This window comes from Delphinapterus leucas, chromosome 2 (assembly GCF_059928025.1).
Source record: "Delphinapterus leucas isolate spDelLeu-1000000601 "Yukka" chromosome 2, BTC_Dleu_Yukka2, whole genome shotgun sequence".
Taxonomy (NCBI): Eukaryota; Metazoa; Chordata; class Mammalia; order Artiodactyla; family Monodontidae; genus Delphinapterus; species Delphinapterus leucas.
The window spans coordinates 89,455,272-89,477,708 of record NC_143130.1 but is presented as its reverse complement, the minus strand read 5'-3'; the positions used below and the strand labels follow the sequence as shown (position 1 = coordinate 89,477,708).

General features: G+C 38.4%; 1 protein-coding gene across 12 annotated transcripts in view; it reads left to right on the top strand.

Annotated features, from left to right (window-relative positions):
• Positions 1-22,437, top strand: part of GALK2 (galactokinase 2) — a 142,698-nt gene that overhangs the window by 844 nt on the left and 119,417 nt on the right. For 7 of the 12 annotated variants that reach the window (XR_016392104.1, XM_089907258.1, XM_089907253.1 and 4 more), the window contains exons 1-2: positions 165-327; positions 7,104-10,165. Coding sequence is in view for 10 of the 12 variants with exons in the window: in XM_089907258.1 (XP_089763384.1) it covers positions 10,041-10,165 (125 nt within the window). In the remaining 2 variants the exon portion in view is untranslated. Of the gene's footprint in view, positions 1-164; positions 328-7,103; positions 10,166-17,475; positions 20,478-22,437 lie in introns of those variants that run through there. The other 5 variants (XM_089907254.1, XM_089907255.1, XM_089907256.1 and 2 more) reach the window with 3 other exon arrangements.

Below are 22,437 nucleotides of genomic sequence, written 5' to 3'. Positions count from 1 at the left end.
AACGATTATTTTAATGGCGGCATAATAAGCCCTTGGTTGAATGTACCAATGCACCGTAGTTTACTTAAGCATGCTATTATTGTTACACATTTTGAATATTGCAACAGTACCACCATTTTAAACAATTCTGGAGCGAGTATCATTGTCACTTTATTTTTCCTTAGGAAAAAGTCCAGGAAGAGGAATTGCAGACTGGATTTTTTTTTTCCATTTTGGCAGTTACTGAGTAAACTGCTTTTTTTTGTTTGCTTGTTCCTGTGGCATGCGGAATCTTATTTCCCCTACCAGGGATCAACCCATGCTCCCTGAATTGGGAGCGCCAGGAAAGTAAGTACTGGATTTTTTAGTAATCATTTGTTTTTGTTTTTGTGTTTTTTAAAATAATTTAAAAATTTTTTATTGGAGTATAGTTGATTTACAATGTTATGTTTCAGGTGTACAGGAAAGTGAATCAGTTATACATATATCCACTCTTTTTTTTTTTAGATTCTTTTCCCATATAGGCCATTACAGAGTATTGAGTAGAGTTCCCTGTGCTATACAACAGGTTATTATTAGTTATCTATTTTATATATAGTAGTGTGTATACCTCAGTCCCACTCTTCCAATTTATCTCTCCCCCTTATCCCCCAGTAACCATAAGTTTGTTTTCTACATCTGTGACTCTACTTCTGTTTTGTAAATAAGTTCATTTGTACCGTTTTTTCTAGATTCCACATATAAGCGGTATCATATGATATTTGTCTTTCTGTATCTGCTTTCTTCACTCACTGTGACAGCCTCTAGGTCCATCCATGTTGCTGCAGATGGCATTATTTTGTTCTTTTTTTATGGCTGGGTGATATTCCATTGTAATATGTACCACATCTTCTTTATCCATTCCTCTGTTGATGAACATTTAGGTTGCTTTAGTATATGTGCTGCTGAAGCAGGCACCCTTTTGCCCATTTTTAAATTGGTTATCTTACTACCATTGAGTTGTAAGTGTTCTTTATACTTTTTGTTGTATTTAAGTAATATTTGCCATACCCAAGGGCACTAAGATTTTTCTCTTTTGTTTTCTTCTAGAAGTTTTATGTAGTTTTAATTCTTACATTCAGATCTATGATATAGTTCAAGTTTAATTTTTGTATATACTGTGAGGTAAATGTAGAGGTTTATATTTTTCTGCATATGGATAACAAATTGTTCCAGCATTATTTGTCAAAAAAAATGATCCTTTCTCTATTGAATTGTCTTGGCAGTTTTGTGAAAGATAATAGACCATTTAATTCCCAACAGAATTTGACCCTTTAAAAGTATATTTTTGGGCTTCCCTGGTGGCGCAGTGGTTGAGGGTCCACCTGCCGATGCAGGGGACACAGGTTCGTGCCCCGGTCTGGGAAGATCCCACATGCCGTGGAGCGGCTGGGCCCATGGGCCATGGCCGCTGAGCCTGCGCGTCCAGAGCCTGTGCTCCTCAACGGGAGAGGCCACAACAGTGAGAGGCCCGCGTACCGCAAAAAAAAAAAAAGTATATTTTTGATAATTTTATGTTATCCTGTATTATGATTATTTTGTATTTATTCTTTATTAAGCTGAAAGCTCCTTGAGGACACAACTATTTTACTTACCTCTGAAAGTCAGCATGCTCAGTGAAAGCATGATATATTTAAGCATGCTCTAGCATTCATGACTCCCCAGTGCTGGATTGAGACATGTGGTTACCCCAAACAGGTTCATGATTTGGAAACTTTCAGAGCAATTACCTTAAAACATTTTTTTTTTTTTTACTACATTTACTTAGGTTGAACATCGTATGTTAGAAGGGCAGAAAAGGAGGACTCCTTTTGTGTCAGTCAAGATCTGGACAGGAAACTCATAGCATACTGGAGCGGGGGTGAGGACGTTAACTGAAAAGAGTTTCTGAAGGAACTATTTACAGAGATGGGGTAGGGTTGAGGGAACCCACAAGGATGGTGAAACACACAGGGACTAGCAACAGGCTGGAAATCCCATTTCTTGAAGGCTTGAAGGGGCAAAGGGAAGAAATGGTTTTACCAGAGCCCAGCAAGAGTGGGAGCCCTAGAGGATGCACCCTCCGACAGCACCTGTGGTTATAGGGAAACGTAGCTACTGTCACAACTATGGCAAAGTTGTGGTAGGGTGTGTGAACTCGTGTGTGTGTGGGGAGTGATCAATATCTCAACTTCTCTGTTTTACCATCCTCTAATATCTTGCCAGTGACCAACCCCAACCAGAAGCCAGAGGGTGAAGGAGCCCAGGTACAGTCCTTAGAGATCAGCTTCCGGGAGGGTAGAGAAGGGTGAAAAATGGATCCAGAAGTCAAATGGGGGGACTTCTCTGGTGGTCCAGTGGCTAAGACTCCATACTCCCAGTGCAGGGGACCCAGGCTTGATCCCTGGTCAGGGAACTAGCTCCCACATGCTGCAACTAAGAGTTCACATGCCACAACTGAAGATCTTGCATGCCGCAACTAAGACCCGGCACAGCCAAATAAATAAATAAATATTTTTAAAAAAAAGAAGTCAAATGAGGAGTAAACAGTATAACATTGTGTCATGCAATCAGCTGTAGCATAAATTACATACTTCACTCAGGGAAGGAACTTTCTCTCCTTCAGAGGCGAATTGCCGACTATCTGCTGTTGTTGGAGCATATCCCTTGATTTTACCAGCCAACCTAAGTGGCTTATCAAAATGTTATTTCTGCCTACATTTAATGCCCACTCTTTCCTGAGAGGAGCTCTGATAAATACACTTTGCATGATCTCATTACATATCCACCTTATAGATTAATGCCCTTGCCTTGTTAGTTGTCCTTTTAATCTGCTTCAGTCTCTTCAGATTAAATAAAATGATGTATGTAACTACATGGTGTTTACAAAGTACTCAGTACATGTATCATTTTTAACTAAATCAACTACTCTACTCATAGTATTCCTTCAGAATGCTCTACACTACAATTACATCTTCCATCTCTAAACTTGCGTAGTGGGAATTACAGCAATTAAAGGATAGAGCAAATAAAGGATAAGTAGGCAGGCTAGGAGTTTCCATTTTTTGCATTGACTTTGGCCTTGGAAAAATGTCACTTGTAAAATGCACTTACACAATTTTAGCAATGTTATTTGCCATTTTTGTATCTCTAATGCCTACTCATTTTTATTCCCACCCAAAATGGTGATCATACCTCCCTAGTTTTGTGAAATGAACACATTTGTTTTTTTTGGGGGGGGGGGCTGCACCATATGAGGGATCTTACTTCCCTGACCAGGGTTGGAACCTGTACCCCCTGCAGTGGAAGCATGGAGTGTTTTTTTTAAAAAATTAATTAATTAATTAATTTTTGTCTGCGTTGGGTTTTCGTTGCTGCGCATGGCTTTCTCTAGCGGTGGCGAGCGGGGGCTACCCTACGTTGCGGTGCGCGGACTTCTCATTGTGGTGGCTTCTCTTGTTGCGGAGCACGGGCTCTAGGCGCGTGGGCTTCAGTAGTTGTGGCTCACAGGCTCAGTAGTTGTGGCTCGCGGCTCTAGGGCACAGGCTCAGTAGTTGTGGCACGCCAGCTTAGTTGCTCTGCGGCATGTGAGATCTTCCCGGACCAGGGCTCGAACCCATGTCCCCTGCGTTGGCAGGCGGATTCTTTTTTTTTTTTTTAACATCTTTATTGGAGTATCATTGCTTTACAATGGTGTGTTAGTTTCTGCTTTATAACAAAGTGAATCAGCTATACATATGCATATATCCCCCATCTCCTCTCCCTTGCGTCTCCCTCCCACCCTCCCTATCCCACCCCTCTAGGTGGTCACAAAGCACCAAGCTGATCTCCCTGTGCTATGCGGCAGGTGGATTCTTAACCACTGTGCCACCAGGGAAGTCCAGGAAGTGAGGAGTCTTAACCACTGGACCGCCAGGTTAAGTCCCTGAGCGCCCTTTTCAGCAAGACGTGTGGTGCGGAGGCAAAGTAGGGAGCTGACACAATTATACTGTCACTATCTCAGATTCCAGAGATTAAATCTGTTTATCGTTTTTGACTTCTTTTAAACCAGAGCTTTCCCCTATTTCCTTCAGCTTTTTCCTACTTCTCAGAATCTGTACCTATCTTTTCTCTACCCCAGTCTTTCATCCCTACTCTCATTCCTACCCTCAACTAGGGACTTAGTTTGAGACCTCAGCATTCTGGATTCCGTATGAGTTATTAATACTATTACTGCTGCATTATGGCTTAGATTTAGTTTTATGGATTGATCGGAGAATCAAAATTAAAAAAAAAAAGCTGTTTCTCATTATAATGCAACATGCTTGGGACTTCCCTGGCAGTCCAGTGGTTAAGACTCCGAGCTTCCACTGCAGGGGGTACAGGTTCGATCCCTGGTTGGGGAACTAAGATCCCACATACCACATGGCACGGCCAAAAAATTAAAAAAAATTAAAAAAAAAAAGAATGCAACAGGCTTAGATGTTATAGGTTGTTTTGACTACCTCAGTTTTTTCCTAGAAAAATAAATCCTTGAATTATGCAAGTCACCTGAGATCCCTTCCAAACATATTCTTAAAAAAGAAAAAAATCACTTAAGATAATAATCATAACTTATTGAGTTGGGCAACACTGAATGGTTATGACAAGATAAGATGTAGAAAATATTGTCAGGTTTGAACAGCCTTGGTACTATATTTAGTTTCTGGGTCAAGACAGTGAAAAGCAAAAACAACATATAGTTTTTCTTGACCACACTCTGCATTTTTGTTTGTTTTTTAGTTCCCCAACCAGGGATTGAAAGTGGGCCATGGCAGTGAAAGCACCAGGTCCTAACCACTGGACCACCAGGAAATTCCCATACATATAGTTTTAAGTTGGGGCAATTTATGTGCAGTTTGGCCCATCTAATGTATACTTTAAGCTTGAAATGCAAACTTCTAATTTCAAAATCAAGTTAATCTAAATTTTTGCTCATCAGATTTCATTTTCTTGTTGGAATGTGTATTATATGCAGAGTTTGTATCAATTTTTATAGTAAATTCTTTTATTAAATTTTGATTTGTCATAATAACAGGACCTTTTTGTTTATGTTTATTGTTGTATCCTGAGTACCTGGATTAGTGCTTAGAACATAGTAGCACCTGATAAACATTTGCTAAGTGAATGAATGCTGATAGAACAATGGATGAAACATGGAATGTAAAGTCTAATGGTGGAGACATAATAGATATAAACATCAATAAATAATTAATGTAATTTCAGATAGCCATAACGACAACAAACCAGATTTAGGGAATAGAGAATGACTGGAGGGGAGGTTGGGATGGTTTTTAAAATCTTCATAACAACTCCATGAAGTAGGTATTTTATCTCCCCTTTAAGGAGGAAAAATTTCAGACCTGCCCAGGGTCACAAAGTTAGTAAGTGGTTGAACCACGTTAATCCAAGTTCATTAACGTATTCCTTCATTAAACATTCCTTGAATGCCTGTTAGACACTGAACCAGAGTCTATAAAACCAGAATAAAACAGTTCCTACCTTCAAGGAGCTTATAGTCCTATAGATCTGTGCTGTCTAATACAGCATCCCCTTCTTTCTAGTTGGAATTGAGATGTGCTGTAAGTGTAAAATATACACTGGATTTCAGAGAATTCCTATGAAAAAGTAAAATAGCAATAACTTTTTATACTGATTATATTTTGAAATAATATTTGGACATATTGGGTAGAATATATTATTAAAATTCATTTAGCTTTACTCTTTTTAAAATGGTTATAGAAATTTAAAATGACATATTTGTATTGTAGATTCTGATTGAGTAGGCCTGGTCGCCAGATTCTGCATTTCTAATAAGCTCCAGGTGATGCTGATGCTGAGGATCACACTTTTGAGTAGCAAGGCTCTAGACCAGATAGATAAGGAAACACACAAGTAATAACAGTCCTGGTATGATAATTGCTATGACTGGGCAGTAAAGGTGCCTAGAGGCATTGTTGTTGTTTTTCACTCTGCAAAACAGCCTATATTCTGTTAAACCATTTTTGCACACTTTCTGTTCCTTTTATATTGCTTTATAAAAGATCAGCATGCTATGTTTAACTACATAAATATATATTTCTGTGAATCGTGAGTGTATCTTTTGCCTTTATTTAAATGATTATATGCTAGAGAGATATATCTATTGTATATACAGGTGAATAAGGAACATACAGCATCATTATAAATAAGACATTAAATAAGTATAATATATTATTTACCATAATGAGAAAATACCCAAAATAGGTTACTGAAGTAGATTCTCCCAATTGTCAACAATATTTTTTGATTATATATAAATCAAGATAGAAAGTATTTTCCAGAAGTTGTACAGACTGAACCACAGAAATAACATTTTTTTCAGATAAATGATCTGTGATCTTAGAGACTTAGTTTTTAAAAAAATAAATTTATTTAATTATTTATTTTTGGCCGCATTGGGTCTTCATTGCTGCGTGTGGGCTTTCTCTAGTTGCAGTGAGCGGGGTCTACTCTTCATTGAGGTGCGCAGGCTTCTCATTACGGTGGCTTCTCTTGTTGCGGAGCACGGGCTTTAGGCGCACAGGCTTCAGTAGTTGTGGCACACAGGCTCAGTAGTTGTGGCTCAAGGGCTCTAGAGTGCAGGCTCAGTAGTTGTGGCGCACAGGCTCCACGGCATGTGGGATCTTCCTGGACCAGGGCTCGAACCCGTGCCCCCTGCATTGGCAGGCAGGTTATTAACCACTGCGCCACCAGGGAAGCCCGAGACTGTTTTGAAGGTAGAAGAAGGGACAGGGAATAGGGAAAAATTCCTGGAGGAAGTGATTACCGCAGGCCTCTCACTGTTGTGGTCTCTCGCTTTGTGGAGCACAGGCTCCGGACGTGCAGGCTCAGCAGCCATGGCTCACGGGCCCAGCCGCTCCGCGGCATGTGGGATCTTCCCGGACCAGGGCACGAACCCGTGTTCCCTGCATCGGCAGGTGGACTCTCAACCACTGCACCACCAGGGAAGCCTGAGGAAGTGATTTTTAAGCTGAGACGTAAACATGTGTAGGAGTTAGCTAGGTCTGTGGACCTCTAATACTCACACTTTTACTTTTTTTTTTTAGGCCGCGCCTTGTGGCGTGTGGGATCTTAGTTCCCCAACCAGGGATCAGGGATTGAAACCAAGCCCCCTGCCTTGGGAGCATGGAGTCTTAACCACTGACTGCCAAGGAAGTCTCCTACTTTTACTATGGATCAAGTTTTTGTTTTGTTTCATTTTGGTGTTTGTTTTATTTTTTTGCTACAATATTTTATCTGAACAGAGACTAATGTCAGTTGAGGAGAAACAATATCAAGTTTGTTAATTAGGTTTCTGTTTAAGAATCTATCAGCAAAATAAATATTAAAAAAGGGAATCTATCATGAAATACTATGTTAGTTTATAATTTAGACTGTAAACCTTATTGTAAGTGTGTCCATATGCAAAAAATAAAGAACTGAGAGGTTCAAGATTTGTGAAAATAAACATTCTGTAAAATTTAGACATTAAACATTTTCACTATCAGATATAACTAATAAGAACAAAAGTAGTATTTTAAAATTGGCAAAAGAACAATACTTTTTCACTTCATAAGGGTTGTTGGGAAGATTTAAAGAGATAATAATATATGTGAAGTGCTTACTTACATATAAGGAAGCCTGGCATAAGGAAGATAGTATAAGAAAGTAATGTTAATTGTAGCTTTTGGTTTCTATTTGGGGTTCTCTAGTAGTTTGAGAATAGGTTATTTTAAAAGCAGTGTTTTATTAAAATTACAATGTATACATTTTAATTTGTGGACAAAAATTACTAATTGTTTCAATAATTTTTTTTAAGCATACTTCACTGGGGTCTCATCAGAGGTCACACATTCAGAGTGGGCTGGGCTAGGAGTCTAGGACCTGGGTTTTGATTCCAGCCCTTACTCTTTCACTTTGAGTCCATCATTCAAAAAAGGGAGTTTTACTAGTTGCTCTATAAGGTGCTTTCTAGTCTGTATCAGTTTTGCTGAGACTGCAGTAGAAATGGATACAAGATCCAAATTAATGATTTGCTATCAGGTTTCATTTAGCAAAGTTAATATTTGGCCATCAAATACACATTTAATAGAAAATATTCTTTTATGAACCAGAGTGTTCATAGTCACTGTTTTCTTTCTTTCTTTTTAAATTAATTAATTAGTTTGTTTATTTATTTATTTATTTATTTTCTCTGTGCTGCACAGCTTGCTGGATCTTAGTTCCCCGACCAGGGATTGAACCCAAACCTAGGCCCCCAGCAGTGAAAGCGCTGGAAAGGAATTCCCTGGCGGTCCCGTGGTTAGGACTCCGTGCTTTCACTGATGGGCCTGGGTTCAATTCCTGGTCAGGGAACTAAGATTCTGCAAGTGTCGGGAACAAGCAAACTGTGTGAAATGAGTTTGTTTGGGACGATTTAAAAAAAAACAAAGCAGTACTTTCAGAGCTTCAGAATTTACTTATTTTTCAATGACCATGAAAGGTATGTTAGAAATATATCTGAATGAAAAATTTTCTTTCCTTTTCCATATTTACTGATGTTCCTAAAAGTTTTACATATTTTCTCACTTAAGTTCTCTCCACATTCAAACCTATTTACAGAAGTGACAATGATGTCTCCTCTTACTGAAGAGTAAATCACAATAAGCATCCTACTGGGATTTATTGGGGTTCAAAAAGAGGAGATATAATCGCTTCACTTGAAAGTGATAAGGAGGGACTGAAATAATAGTGAGAAATTAGCCCTGAGACCAGAGTAACGTTGGTTCCATGTTGTTTCATTTACAGTAATAACTCAGGGATGTGCCAAGGGGCTGCAACCCTTTTAGCTTACCTTTGCTACTGTCAATTCACACTTTAGCCTTCATTTCCCCTTTCCCCTTACCCAGCATACACATATAGAAGTTCTGCAGTGGCAACTTGTTGAATGTCTCTGGGGTATGCCTGTACCCTTAGTGTTTTGGGCATGTTGGCCTAAACTTCCTCAACTAGGAAACCTTGGGATAGGTGTATTGGTAGCTGGCTTCACTTGGGTTTAATCTCAGCATTCTGAGGTACAGAGTACACTAGAGAGTTAATAGACCTGAAATTTAATTCAAGTTTTGCTACCAATTAACAGTGCGACCTTAGACGAGTCATTTTACCTTTCAGTCATTCATTCAGTTCATCTTACCTATTGATTAAAAACCAGTGTGCCAAATACTGTTCTAGGTACTGGGGATACACAGTTCCTACTCTCAAATTGCTTACCTTCTAGTGGTAGTGATGGTGGAAGTGGTGAGACAGACAATAAATACATAAAATAAATACGCAGAACTTGTAAGAACAATGAAGGAAAGACAACAGTAATATGGTAGAGTGATGAGGTGGGTGGAGGTGGTGTGCTTCTTGAGATAGGGTATCTGGGATTTTTCTAGGCAACTGAAAAATCAAGGTGTTGAACTGGATGCTAAGAGTATCTTGCAGTTTGATAGACATGTATTTTCTTCTTTTCACTATTACTTATGTTCTAGGAAGGCCCACCAATTCCTCTATTATGGAAATAAATGCAAATATGTTTAAATCAAGCACCGCATCAATTTTATATTGCCTGATTTTTGAAATAATCCATTTAAGAAGCAATAACTAAATATTTTACTGTTATTGGGGGAAGTTGCTGCTGGTCATTAAAGAAAAAAAAGACCCCTAACTTAATTTAAAAAAAGAAAAAAAGGCAAACTGAGGTGCCAGGTTGTAATTCTGTGCTCAGACGTGCTCAGGGCCCAGGGCGCAGAAAGAAAACTTCGGCTTTGCTCGGATCAGGGGCTCCTGCGCGCCCCGGGTCCCCGGGGGCTCAAAGCAGCACGGTGGCAGTACCTGACAGAGGCTGGGAAGGCTCCGAGCCTCAGAGCCCAGGGAGGAGGAGCCACGGGCGGGGCCGACTGGAAGCAGCCACCTCAGCGAAGAGGCAGGATTTCCGCGGAGTAAGTGCCGGTGTCGCCCGGAAGAAAGGGCTCTTGCTGCAGATGTCTCGTGATTACCTCGGAAACCTTGCTTCGCCGGTTGAAACTGCAGAGATAAAGAAAGATGAGAGAAATATGGCTACGGAGGGCCCTGCCGTACGTCGAGTCCAGGTGGCAGAACATCCCAGGTGGGGGAGAGGAGATGCCGCGCTTTGGGATCGCTTGGGTTGGATAGATGTAGATGGTGTCAGGCCTTTTGGCCCTTCACTGAGGCGCAGCTTTTGCCCCCGGGAGCAGACAGAATCTTTGGGATATTATAAGGCTACTTGGCTGGACTTGCAAGAAGACCGCGCTGCAAACACTGTTCAACCTTGTGTGTCTTGCTTCATCCATGCAGATCCTTTTACCTTTTTCTTGCAGAAGGGTGGGACACTCTGCTGGGCTTTAGCAGAAAAACCCAAATTAGCTTTGAATCTCTTCTTTGTTTTGCCTTCTAGCTGATAGTGCTTTTTAAAGTCTCCTTTCTAAAATATTCAATTGAAAACAATCAAATACGCCAAAACAAAAATAAACAAAAAACGACCCCCCCCCCAAACCAAAAAACCCCTTTGGTCTCTGCATCCTTTTAAACAAATCATGTAATCTATGCCTTGTCACTTAGGGAATTAAATCTGCTGCCAGTACCTAGCTACGGAATAGCTAACAGCTTAAGTGATACCAAGTGGAGGATATTTTCATTTGAGGGCATCTTGCAAATACTTCGTGGAAGTACTTCTTTCTGACATAGGACAGAAATCTCATAGAATGAAGCCTCCACCTGCGGTGTATTAGCCCTATAGCTTTTCTAAGGTTGGCTTTGCTCCCTCTTTGCTGTTTCTAAGTTTTTTTCCCTGTTAACTTTTTTCTCTAAAATTGTCCTAAAGTTCTTCCTACTTCCTGGTTTATGACTGTCACGCGACGGTCGACAATATTACAGCTTACAGAAACTTGCGAATGCTTTTTCACCCTTGAGCCAGCAAACAGTGGGTCTTTAGTTACCAGAAAGAAATGTAATTTTTGATTATGGAGACCAACACGGCCTTAGACTACTCATGAATGTCATATATTCTGTTTCCATTTTATGCCATTTTATTCATAATGCTCAATATTTCTGTAGTTACCCTGTGAGAAGGGGGATGATGGCAACATGTACTAAAAGTGAAGAACTGTTTACTTAATTTCCTTAGAGTTGTTTCTTTCCTTTAAGGACCTTTACAGTATTTATTCCTGCAACATATATTTATTGTTAATATTTAGTGTTCTGTGCTAGCTACAGAAGAGCTCATATAATAGTCAGGTAAGTGTGCATTTTGCCATTTCCTTTGTTTTCACTTAATACAGTTATTAACTTCAAGCAGTGTTTCAGCCACTTATTCATTTTATCAGGGGTGAGTTCAGTTAAATCTAGACAGTATATCTATAAACCCACCTTACTTGTTAGATGCTGCAATATGCTGAAAGGGAAAAAAAATGCATGAGGGCCCCAAGATCAGACTGTCTTTTTTGGAACTCCTGCTCTTTCTGCAGGATGCTGTCGACTGAAAAAAATACACAACGTGAGAGTTGTTAGTTAAGTTTTATTTGGAGGACTTCCCTGGTGGCTCAATGGTTAAGAATCTGCCTGCCAATGCAGGGGACACAGGTTCAATCCCTGGTCCAGGAAGATCCCACATGATGCAGAGCAACTAAGCCCGTGTGCCATGACTACTGAGCCTGAGCTCTAGAGTCTGCGAGCCACAACTACTGAGCCGACGCGCTGCAACTGCTGAAGCCCATGTGTTCTAGGGCCCACGTGCTGCAACTACTGAGCCCACATTGCTGCAACTACTGAAGCCTGCACACCTAGAGCTTGTGCTCCACAACAGGAGAAGCCACTGCAATGAGAACCCCGTGCACCACAACAAAGAGTAACCCCCGCTCACCACAACTAGAGAAAGCCCACGTGCAGCAATGAAGACCCAATGCAGCCAAACAAACAAATAATAACTAAATAAATAATTTTAAAAGACATAATATTAAAAAAAGTTTTATTTGGGGCAAAATGAGGACTATAGCCTGGGAAGCAGCATTTCAGATCACTCTGAGAAACTGCTCTGAAGAGGTAGGGGGGAATATCTGTATATATGTGATTTTGGTGAAGGGGGATACGTGCAGTCAAGCACACATTTTTTCAGAAGGTTGCTGATAGTCACAAGGAGCAGATGTCACCATGAAGGATTTTAGTGCTTTTCTAGATATGAGGAGATGCAAGAATTGGGCTCTTAAAATCTTCTCCTGATAATATCTAACTATCTGAAGCCCTGTTCTGCTGGTTTTTCCCAGAGCACAGAGTGCCTCATTCCTGAGCTACACCCTGAACTCCTTTCAGGATGTGTCGAAGGTCAGCAGTCACAGCAGCTTGTGATTTAATCCTTGTAGAGGTAGCTGGCAAGTGCCAATTTTTAGTTGGCAATGCCTCTTCAGCTTCACAGGACACATGACCCTCTGAGTAAAGGGACTAGTCAACCATGTTATATATTTTATTTAGTAAACTTAATTTCTTTTTCATTCATTTAAAAAAATCAAATAGAAATAGAAACTCTAATTTTTTTTCTGCGTCCCAATCTTGCTTGCACCCTGTACTGTAAGACTACTTCAGATTCCACTGTTCTTTCTTTGCATTCTTAGCAACCTCTGCATTCTTAGCATTTCTTTGCATTTAGAACCACTGTTCTAAATTTCTTTGCATTCTGTTCCTTCTCTTTGGGATTAAGTTTTAAACTATTGGATTATTATTATTTTTTCGGTAACAGCTTTATTAATATATAATTCACATACCATACAGTTTACTTGTTTAGATTTTACAATTAAATGTTTTTTGGTATATTCACAGGATTATGCAACCATCACCATAATCAAAGTTAGAACATTTTCATCACCGCCCCCACATCAAAGAACCCAGCATCCCTTAAGCTATCACCTCCCCAATCCCCTGAAAACCCTAAGCAACTGCTAATGTACTTTTGGTCTCTGTAGATTTGCTTATTCTGGACATTTAAAATAAATGGAATCATATAATGTATTTTTTTTGTGACTGTCTTCTTTCACTTAATATAATGTTTTCAAGGTTCATCCATGTTGTAACATGTTATCAGTATTCATTCCTTTTTATGGTTGAATAATATTCCATTGTATTGATATACTACATTTTGTTTATCCATTCATCAATTGATAGGCATTTGGGTCATTTCCACCTTTTGGCTCTATGACTAATGGTGCTGTATAAACATATTCTTAATATGAAAGATTTGGATTATTTAAAAATGTATTCAGTAAAGCCTGAGAATTGCACAGTTCTTTTTCTCATAATCTGATTCTTATCCTGTGCTGCCAATTCTCACTTCCCTTCTTAGAAGTTTGGTTTCTTTTGTATCCTTGTAATATCATTGTATTCTTTTTTTTTTTTTTTTTCTCTTTTGCGGTATGCGGGCCTCTCACTGTTGTGGCCTCTCCCGTTGCGGAGCACAGGCTCCGGACGCGCAGGCTCAGCGGCCATGGCTCACGGGCCCAGCCGCTCCGTGGCATGTGGGATCTTCCTGGACCGGGGCACGAACCCGTGTCCCCTACATCGGCAGGTGGACTCTCAACCACTGCGCCACCAGGGAAGCCCAATATCATTGTATTCTTTTGGTGTCATTGTATCTTTATAATACCATTGTTAACATTTTTTTGTGTATGGGTTCTTAGTTCCCCGACCAGGGATGGAACCTGTGCCCCCTGCATTGGGAGCACAGAGTCTTAATCACTGAACCACTAGGGAAGTCCCATTGTTAACATTTTTTAATAAAAGTTGTATTATATTCATATAAGTGGAATCATATTTGGTTTTCTGTAATTTACTTTTTTTCACTTAATAATATTTCTTAGGGATTCTGGTATATCACTCCATACAGATATATTTCACTTTTTAAGGGCTGAGAGTATTTAATAGTATGAATATCATTATTTAACCACTCAATTATTAGAGTGTACATTTAAGTTGCCAATTTTTTACTCACAAACAATGCTGCAGTAAAAATCTTTATACATTTATCCTTGAACATTTTTTATGTTTCTTTAAGCTTGTTCATAAAAATGGAATCTATATCAAAGGTAATGCACATTTAAAATTTTTGATAGTTTCAAAAAATAAAAATATAATTTTAATAGTTGCTGCCAAGTGGCCCTAAAAAAAAAAGATGTTATTAGATTGTTTATTTCTTATTAGCTTTTAGGAACTCTTTATGTATGTATTTTTTGTATGAGTGTATATATTTTTGGATAAACTCATTTGTTGTTTTATGTATATTATATATATTATTCCCAGTTTAGCAATTTTCCTTTGACTTTATGATGTTTTTTGTTGTATAGACAGTTTATTTATGTATATATATATATATATATATATATATATATACACACATTCTTTTTTTTTTTTTTTTTTTTTTTTTTTTTGCGGTACGCCGGCCTCTCACTGTTGTGGCCTCTCCCATTGCAGAGCACAGGCTCCGGACGCACAGGCTCAGCGGCCATGGCTCACGGGCCTAGCCGCTCCACGGCATGTGGGATCTTCCCGGACCAGGGCATGAACCCGTGTCCCCTGCATCGGCCGGTGGACTCTCAACCACTGCGCCACCCGGGAAGCCCTGCATATTTCTTATGACAAAATATTTCTGGAAATCACTTGAGAAAAATTTCTAGAAACTATATTCTTTTTTAATAGTTTCATATTACTTCATTTTGTAAATAGTCCGTACCTTATTCAAACATTCTCCTATGTAAGAGTGTTTAGGTTGTTTCTAGTGTTTTGCAATAGCAAACAATTCTGCAATGAATAATCTCATGAATATGTATTTTCATATTGCTGGAGAATACCTTCAGGGTAAATTCTTTAGACATAGGATTGTTGGGTAAAAATTAGTGCCAATGGGGGCTTCCCAAGTGGTGCAGTGGTTCAGAATCCGCCTGCCAATGCAGGGGACATGGGTTCGAGCCCTGGTCTGGGAAGATCCCACATGCTGCGGAGCAACTAAGCCCGTGCACCATAACTACCGAGCCTGCGAGCCACAACTACTGAGCCTATGCACCACAACTACTGAAGCCTGTGAGCCTAGAGCCCGTGCTCCGCAATGAGAGAAGCCACTGCAATGAGAAGTCCACACACAGCAACGAAGAGTAGCCCCCGCTCACCAAAACTAGAGAAAGCCTGTGCACAGCAACGAAGACCCAACACAGCCAAAAATAAATAAATAAAATAAATTTATATAAAAAAATCAGTGCCAATGTATTTTTGTTAGATATTGTCCAATTCCCCTCCAAATGTGTTGTACCAATTTGTATTCCCAACCCAATGTAGAAAAGTGCCTGTTTCCACAGAACCTCACCAACAGAATGTGTTGTTACTTTTTAATTTTCACAATTCTTATAGTATCTTGGTGTAGTTTTAATTTGCATTTCTCTAATTTCATGTGTTTAAGGTCCATTTATGAACTACTCTTAGTACGGATTTTCTGTTCATATCTCTTGCACATTTTTCTATCCAGTTTTTGGTCATTTTTCACTCAGTTTTTGAGTTTTTTAAGTTGAAGTACAGTTGATTTACAATATTATATGAGTTTCAGGTGTACAACATAGCGATTCAATATTTTTATAGATTATATTCCATTTAAAGTTACTACAAAATAATGGCTATATTTCCCTGTGCTGTACAATATACCCTTGTTGCTTATCTATTTTATACTTAGTAATCTGTATCTCTTAATCCCATAGCTCTATCTTGCCCTCCCCTTTCCCCACTGATAACCAATCATTTGTTCTCTATATCTGTGAGTCTGTTTCTGTTTTGTTATATATATTCGTTTGTTTTACTTTTTAGATTCCACATGTAAGTGAAAGTATTTGTCTTTCTCTGACTTATTTCACTAAGCATAATATTCTCTAGGTCTATCCACATTGTTGCAAAAGGCAGATTTCCGTTCTTTTTCTGGCTGAGTAGTCTGTTGTGTGTGTATGTATATCTATCTATATATATATATAGATAGATAGATATACATATATATATCGCATCATCTTTATCCATCATATTCATCAGTTGATGGACCCTTAGGTTGCTCCCATATCTTGGCTATTGTAAATAATGCTGCTATGAAAGTAGGTTATCTTTTCATTTTATTGATGGTTTCTTTTGCTGTGCCAAAGCATTGAAGTTTAATTAGGTTCCGTTTGGTTTTTTTTGCTTTTATTTCTTTTGCCTTAGGAAACAGATTCAAAACAATATTGCTACAATTTATGTCAAAGAATGTTCTGCCTGTGTTCTGTTCTAGGAGTGTTACAGTTTCAGAGTTTTTTTTTTAATATAAAGAATATATCTGTAACATGTAAATATTTTCTCTTAGTTTGCTAGTTTTCTTTTGACTTTGATTATAAAATTTTCTGCCATGTGTTTTAAAAAATCTTTATATAGTCAAATTTGTCAAGTTAAAAAAATTGCCTCAGAAGTTTGAGTCATAGTTAGAAAACCTCTCCCCTATGTTGAGTTATACTGAAATCCATTTGTTTTCTTCTAGTGCCTGATCCATTTGGAGTTTATTCTTGTGTAAGAGATGGTCCTAATTTTATCTTTCCCAAAAGTTTAAGCACTTTTACTACCCCTGTTTATTAAAAAGTTCATCTTTGCATTGTGATTTGAGATGCCACTTTCCTCATATACTAAGTTTCTGTATGTACTTGTATCTATTTCTGAACCTTTTATTCTACTGAAGTCTGCTTGTCTATATATGTGCTGGTACCTCACTGTTGTCATTACAGAGGCTTTATAGTATGTTTTAATGTTTGGTAGGGTTACTCCGTCCTCACAGTTGTTCTTTTTTAATGTTTTCCCCACTATTCCTGCATATTTGTTTTCCACATGATTTTTTGTATCAACTTGTCTACCTCTATAAGAAAACCTTGTTGGTATTTTTTTGGGGGGATTTAATTTAATTAATTTAATTTATAAATTAACTTGGGATTAACTATCCTTATGATGTTGGGTCATCTTATCCAAGAACAAAGGATGTCTTTCCATTTCTTTGAATCTATTCTATGTCTTTCAAGAGTGTTTAAAGCTTTACTTAAATAAATTTTGCACATTTCTTGTTAAATTTATTCCTAAATGTTTAGTCTTTTCTTGTTGCTATGAACAAGGTTTGCTCTACCATTATAGCCCTTATTGGTCATTGATTTTGCACATGAAGGGTATTCATGTTTGAGTATTCATTTTATATCCTGCTGTATTTGTGAATTCTTTATTATTTAAGTTGGTTTTATTTATTTATTTTAAAGAACGTGAAAATCAATTTCCAGCAGTATCATGGATGAGCTTTTATTTTTATTAAAAAATTTTTATTTATGTATTTATTTTATTTTTGGCTGCGTTGGGTCTTTGTTGCTGCGCACGGCTTTCTCTAGTTGTAGTGAGTGGGGGCTATCCTACGTTGCGGTGCGTGGGCTTCTCATTGTGGTGGCTTCTCTTGTTGCAGAGCATGGGCTCTAGGCACGCGGGCTTCAGTAGTTGTGGCACGCGGGCTCAGTAGTTGTAGCACACAGGCTCTAGAGCGCAGGCTCAGTAGTTGTGGCACACCAGCTTAGTTGCTCCGTGGCATGTGGGATCTTCCTGGACTAGGGATTGAACCCATGTCCCCTGCATTGCCAGGCAGATTCTTAACCACTGTGCCACCAGGGAAGTCCCTAAGTTGGTTTTATAATTGATTCTCTGGGACTCTCTAGGCATCCTACTATATTATCTCCAAGTAGAGATAGTTTTACTTCTTTTTTGATTCTTGATTTCTCTTGTCTAATTGTATTGGCTGATACCTCCAGTATTGTGTGGATTAGATGTGGAGATGGTAGAACTTTTTGTCTTGTTTTTGATCTTAGCAGAAATGTCTCTAGAATTTCCTCATTAATTAGCTTTGGATTTAAGACTGAGATATATGTAATCATGTTAAGATAAACACCTTTCAGAATAAATTTTATTGGGAGCTTTTTAACACCTATGGAAGTAGTCCTATAATTTTTTTCTCCTTAGATTTATTATGATATATTATTTTAACAGATTATCTTAATATTTTCAACTTTTCATTCCTGGAGTTAATGCCACTTAATATGAATTATTTTCTTAATATGGTGCTGCCTTATGTTTACTAATATTTTATTAAGTACTTTTGCATTAATATTCAAGAGTGACAGTCTGTAGTTGTATTTTCTTGGACTATCTTTATCTGGTTTAGGTATCAATGTTACACTTGCTTCATAGCAAGAATTAGACCACTTTTCTTTATTTTTCAATGCTCTGGAACAACTCATGGAGTATATGGGCTATCTGATGTTCATGCTTGGGTAGAACTCTCTTGTAAAACATCTGGGCTTAATCCATATGTGTGAGGTGGTTCTTTGATGACTTTATTTCTTCTATGGAAATGGATCTGTTTTTATAAATTGTATTTCCTTAGGAAATTATCCATTTCTTTAGGATTTCTGTTGTGGCCATACCACAGAAACAGGATGGATTCCCACCCAAAAATTTGGTTCGGATGTTGAGACTGATAATACCACATGAACAAGAGGGTATGAAAAGTTTATTACTCACATAATGAGGCTTTCTGAGGAGGGCAGAGCAGGCCACCCAAGCTGGCCAAAAATGGCTTGAGAGAGCAAGGAAAGGAGACTAGCTTGAGGTTTTTGTAGTGGTTAGGAGATGGAACTGGTGTGCTATGGTTTGGTTGGTGACAAAAGAGAGAGCACCTGGGCTTTTTATCCACTTGCTTGATATGAGGCAGAAGGGGAAAGAGGGAGAGTTGAAGCTCAAAAGCTGTAAGTAAACATCAAAAAATGGAGTCAGTTTCTTTATTACAGTTTAAATTTATTTGGATAGAGGTCTACAAAGTAGTCTCTTATGACTTTTAAAATTTCTTTTGTTTAATGTTATCTCATCCTTGTTATTTCTTATTTTGTTTATTTATGCTTTATCAACCCCCATTTTCTTAATTCATTAGCTAGTGGCTTGTCTATTTTGTTAAATTTTCCCCTAAAAACCCAGAGTTTAATTTGTTAACCAGGTCTACTGTTTTTCTACTCCCCATATCATTACTTTCTACTTTTGTCTTTTTGAGTCTTTCCTTACACTTTCTTTTATTGATGTGACTGATATATTTGATTTCAACTTAGTCATTTTATTTTTTAATTATGTGTTATAATATAGTTTCTGTGTTTATTTACTGGTTTATCTGTTTTTGAAATTTCTTTGGTAGTTAGGAAGATTGATATTTTTGTTCTGTTGGTTACTTTTGTATTTATATATCTTTCTAATGCCCTGAAAAAGCAGGGGACTTTTCTTACTTAACCTTTTACTATCTGCTTTGGCAGTTTATTTTTTTCATTGAAAAACATGAACCTTTTAAATAATTCTGTCTAGAATCTGATGGACAAATAACCTAAGTTGTTTCAACCCTCTCAATAAAATGGAAGATACAAGGCAGAGAGCATGAAGATTTATCAATAGCATCATAAAAATCACCCTAGTGCTCTAATAGCGCTTCCAGTCCTGATGTAAACTAAACATTTAATTACCTACCATCTTTCATTGCTTCTAGTGGATTCTTATTCATATGCTGCAGAGTAGAAACAGTACTGAACCAAGGAATCAGGAGCTTATAATAACTGTCATTTACTGAACAAGTACTTCATGCCAGCCCTAGGCTAGACACTGTTCCTACAATACCTTATTTAATCTTCCAAATAACTCAATTCATATTTCCACCCCATATAAAGGTGAATGAGGTTAAGGAATTTCATCACATGGTCGAGAAGGGGTTTGAGCCCAGGTCTATCTGACTACACAGGTCACAGTCTCTCTGGGGTACTTTTTTTATAGGAGTTTAATAATACTTTTTCATATGCCTGTGTGTAATAACTTAAAAAAATTGTTGCTTTGTCATGCTTAATGGTATCCTTTACGTTTTTGATTGCCTATGTAGCAATCAATGAGTTTATTTTCATCTTTTCTTCTTTTACACCTCTCATTTTTAAATGGATGTACTTTTTCTTTCTAGTGGTGGTTTTAGATTAATCTTAGTTTGCTCTTTTCACTCAGTTTCTTTTTCCAGTGGCTCGCAGTGTTTTGCCTCTTTCTTCCATTTAAAGTTTATGCATTCTCTTCTACTTATAATAAAGGTACAGTTGTCTAGTTATAATAAAGAAATAAAAATATCACTTGTTTGTTCTTGTTCTAAATTGTTTTGCAGGATATATGGGGAAAATCAGATTTAGGCAGCTATCATTATGCACATCTACTTGGGAGTCCAGTAAATCTATCTTGAATGATGTGCTAGAGATATCCATTATTATCTCCTTCTCTACATCTTCTGTTGTCATCCACAACCTCTGCTAAAGGAGTGGACCCAGGTGATCATATCTGTAACTAAAGCAAGTGACCTTGTTTATATCAAATAGCTTTTCCTTTTTGGCCAAAAGTAATTGGACCAGGATGGATACAGGACCTATATGCTGCCAACCAGATTATCTGTTTGAGAATTTGAATTAGGGACACAGAGACTTAATCAGAAAGTATAGGACATTGAAGCTGTTGAATCTTCTAGACTTGAGGCCACAGTGTCATGAAAACTGAAGAGATGGAAGAGCAAAAACTCAGAGGCTCACAGAGGCAACTGGAATGTGAAGAGCATTGAGCAGAGGGAAATGGTGATGGTGTTTTTGGAGGGATGAAAGAATGAGACAGGAAGGAGAGAGCCAAACACACAATTTAAATAGAGTTTTTGGGGGCAGAGCACGACTGCTGCACTGGTGTGTCGAGGGGGAGAGGCAGCCACTGAGGAAAAAAAAAAAAAGAATGGTTCATCTGACCTAGAGCATTTACATGCCTACAATCCAATTTTGAGCATGCAGAAATGGCCAACAGTCTGAAACAGTGAAGCAATGAGAAGGAAGATATCTGGATCCTTGAATGACCATCTGGAGTGGAGCTACCCTGCCAACTAAGACTCTTCATGTTTGTATGACAAATACAAGACGTTAGCATCTGGCTGGATGTAGAATGCTGATGAAGAAAATTCCACTATAACATCAGCTCTGGCTTCCTGGAGAGCTCAAGGTAACGGAGTAGAAGGATGTTAGCTCACCCCTTCTTACAAGAACACCAAAATCACAACTAACTGCTGAACAACGATTGACAAAAAAATAGTGGAACCTACCAAAAAAGATACCCTACATCCAAAGACAAAGAAGAAGCCATAAGGAGATGATAGAAGGGGCACAATTGCAATAAAATCTAATCCCATACCTGCTGGGTGGGTGACCCACAAACTGGGAAATAATTATACCACAGAAGTTCTCCCACAGGAGTGAAAGTTCTGAGCCCCACATCAGGCTTCTCAGTGTGGGGTTCCGGCAATGGGAGAAGAAGCCCCCAGAGAATCTGGCTTTGAAGGCCAGAAGGGTTTGATCACAGGAATTCCACAGGACTGAGGGAAACAGAAACTTCACTCTTGGAGAGCACACACAAGGTCTTTTGCGCACCAGGACCCAGGGGAACAAAGCATAAGAGACTGGGCCAGACCTACCTACTAGTGTTGGAGGGTCTTCTGCAGAGTCAGGGGTGTGGCTGCAGCTCACGGTGGGGACAAGGACACTGGCAACAGCAATTCTGGGGAGTACTCACTGGCGTGAGCCCTCCTGGAAGCCACCATTAGCCCCACCCAAAAGTCTGTAGACTCCAGTGCAGGGACACCTCAGGCATGACAAACAGGGCGGGAACACAGCCCCACCCATCAGTAATTAAAGTTTCTGATGGCTGTCATAATCCTAGGAGGTCATCCTGAATAACTTCCAAGAATATTCAATGTATCTTTCTATCATTATAATAAATTTCCTTTTTTCTTAGATTTTTTTGGTATGATTTTATGTTTCTTGTAACTAATCTTTAAGATTAATCATTTAATTAATGAATGTCTTGAATATAGTAGGTCTAATAAATACTGTCTTGGTGTTATTACTCAGATACATATATTGTGGGACTACAAACAGTGGGGGGTATTCATAGAAGTGACTTGAGATGATTTAACAGTGTAAAATTATTAAATATATTATAAGCATTTTTGACCTGGAAGGGACCTATGAGGAATATCTTGTTCAAATGCTCTAATTTTACAGAAGAGGGTCCAAGGGAAAATGATTTGCCAAACTTTGGCATCGAATTAGAACCCCCATTGGAATTAGAACTGTAGTCTCCTGATATCCAGTCTAGTTTTCATTTGACTGTACTGGGTTGAATAGCATCCCTCCTAATTCATGTCCACCTGGAACCTCAGAATGTAATATTATTTGAACTAGCATCTTTACATATGTA